Source organism: Trachymyrmex septentrionalis, unplaced genomic scaffold, assembly GCF_001594115.1.
Source record: "Trachymyrmex septentrionalis isolate Tsep2-gDNA-1 unplaced genomic scaffold, Tsep1.0 scaffold7, whole genome shotgun sequence".
NCBI classification, from domain to species: Eukaryota; Metazoa; Arthropoda; class Insecta; order Hymenoptera; family Formicidae; genus Trachymyrmex; species Trachymyrmex septentrionalis.
In genome coordinates, this window is record NW_017305884.1 from 905,671 (window position 1) to 907,608 (window position 1,938).

Sequence of the window (1,938 nt, forward strand, 5' to 3'; positions counted from 1 at the left end):
AATTTATATTATATATCATTACATATTTCGTATATGTATGTTCAATAAAATTTTAATTTTGTTATACGAGAATTTCGTCATTCCTGAACTGAATCACTTTTTGAACAAAATTGTACTGTGAAAAATAAATTTCGTGTACTTTCACTTGGACTTTGAAACTCAATTTTGGGACTCATTTCACAAGCGAAATGCTGCGATTCTTGCATCTAATAAGCAATGGAGATAAAATGACATAAATAGCATCTTTTTGAACGCATTCTGTATATTCTCTTCCAAGTGATTCATTTTTACCAGTAAATGCTTTTGCCGATGGAAATGTGTATTGCTCGCTCGCAAGTGATTTTTGTGATATATACAAAAAATATTCATGTAACATTTTATCGACATTCGTAAATTTTATGACAATTCTATTATTATTCTAAAATTTTTCGCAATAAGTTTATTACAGTTTTTTAAGATTTGGGAGAATTTGGGGGGGATTATTTGTTTCAGATTGATTGTGTGAATCCGATAAATCCATCGGCTCTCAATTTATTTCTGAAATATTAATTCAATTTAATTGAATGTATATTAGATAGTAGTTCAACATCTTAACACTCGACCGAAAAGGCGCTTTGTATTTAAAGTCTTAATATTCATATAGACGGTCTTGTTTCCAATCATATTATTCTAAAATATTCGGCACATGGCGAATACAAATTGAACTTTCTACAAATATTTAGCGTTAACTGGGCGATACTTTTGTCATTCAGTTGACAAACTGGGATTCACGATGACATTCCGTTTTGCTGATATATCCCCTGTTCATAAACTCACCGATGAGGCAACCTGTATAGTTTAGCAAAACCTTGGGTGTAAGTCTTATTGAATAAAACAACGATTCCGTCGAAGTTCGGTCTTCCCTTCAGGATTTCGTTGAGTCGAAGATTAATTATATGAATACAGAATAGTAACGACAAGCGACGCATGAGCTTTTCGCCAGAATAAGGCGATTTTCTTCCTCTCTCTTGAAACAAGTTCGCTTGGATCAATATTCGTAAAAGAACATTATATATACTCAAAAGATATTATTAAATTTCGATTAAACCACTCGGGTATTCATATAAATGACGAAAAAGAACATCGTGACATTTTTTGCTCATGCGACTTGATTACTTGATCATCGTATATTAACTTTCACACACCGTAGAAAAACACGTTGTAATCGAGATACTTGTTAGATAATGTCCCGATTAAAATATGCATCTAGCATATTTACACGCGATTACATTGTAAACGTCTATAACACGAAAGCATTTGTCGAGCCTCTTCAAACAGTCAATTGCGGCACAATACTTGCCTGCACGCATTATCAAAAATACACCGTAAGAACGTGATGCTGTTGGATTACACATTGGCAAGTACAATATTCAGTTTCACGTTTAAGAGCAACGCTAGTACCAGAGAAAGGAAACATGACCGAATGATCCAACTTGATTGTTTGCCATTTCCCAATTACATCATTAACTCAAACGATTTGAATCACGTATTAATTGCGCCGTTCATCGACGCTAATTAATTGTGTAACATTCGTTTTTCTGTAATCCTGATAGTAATCGTACGAATTTAATGGGAAGAATTCAGCATAAATGGCAAAAATGTGACAATTACTTTACCTTTCAGGTACTAACATTGAGTACGTTAGGATGGCACAAGGTTTAGGAACCTACTTTAGCATTCAAATTCAGATGCTGTTATGGCATTTAGATCTTTCATGAGACCTTCTAAGTTGGCCATTTCCTGATTTAATTCTTCGGTGCTATACGAAGGCTGTAACCATAATAAATGTACCATAATTAAGATGTAGTCGCGCAAAATGATCTCAAACAAAATGATATTATGTTTACAGGAGTGAATATATATTATATCTAATATATACGAATATATATATATATATAA

General features: G+C 32.9%; 1 protein-coding gene across 1 annotated transcript in view; it reads right to left on the reverse strand.

The window, feature by feature from the left end:
• Window positions 1–654: 654 nt before the first annotated feature.
• The window catches only part of LOC108753597 (neogenin-like), a 15,642-nt gene continuing 14,358 nt past the window's right edge, over window positions 655–1,938 (reverse strand). Inside the window, exon 26 of the mRNA XM_018495326.1 lies at window positions 655–1,856. Within this exon, the coding sequence (XP_018350828.1) occupies window positions 1,711–1,856 (146 nt within the window). The 3' untranslated portion in view covers window positions 655–1,710. The remainder of the gene's footprint in view (window positions 1,857–1,938) is intronic.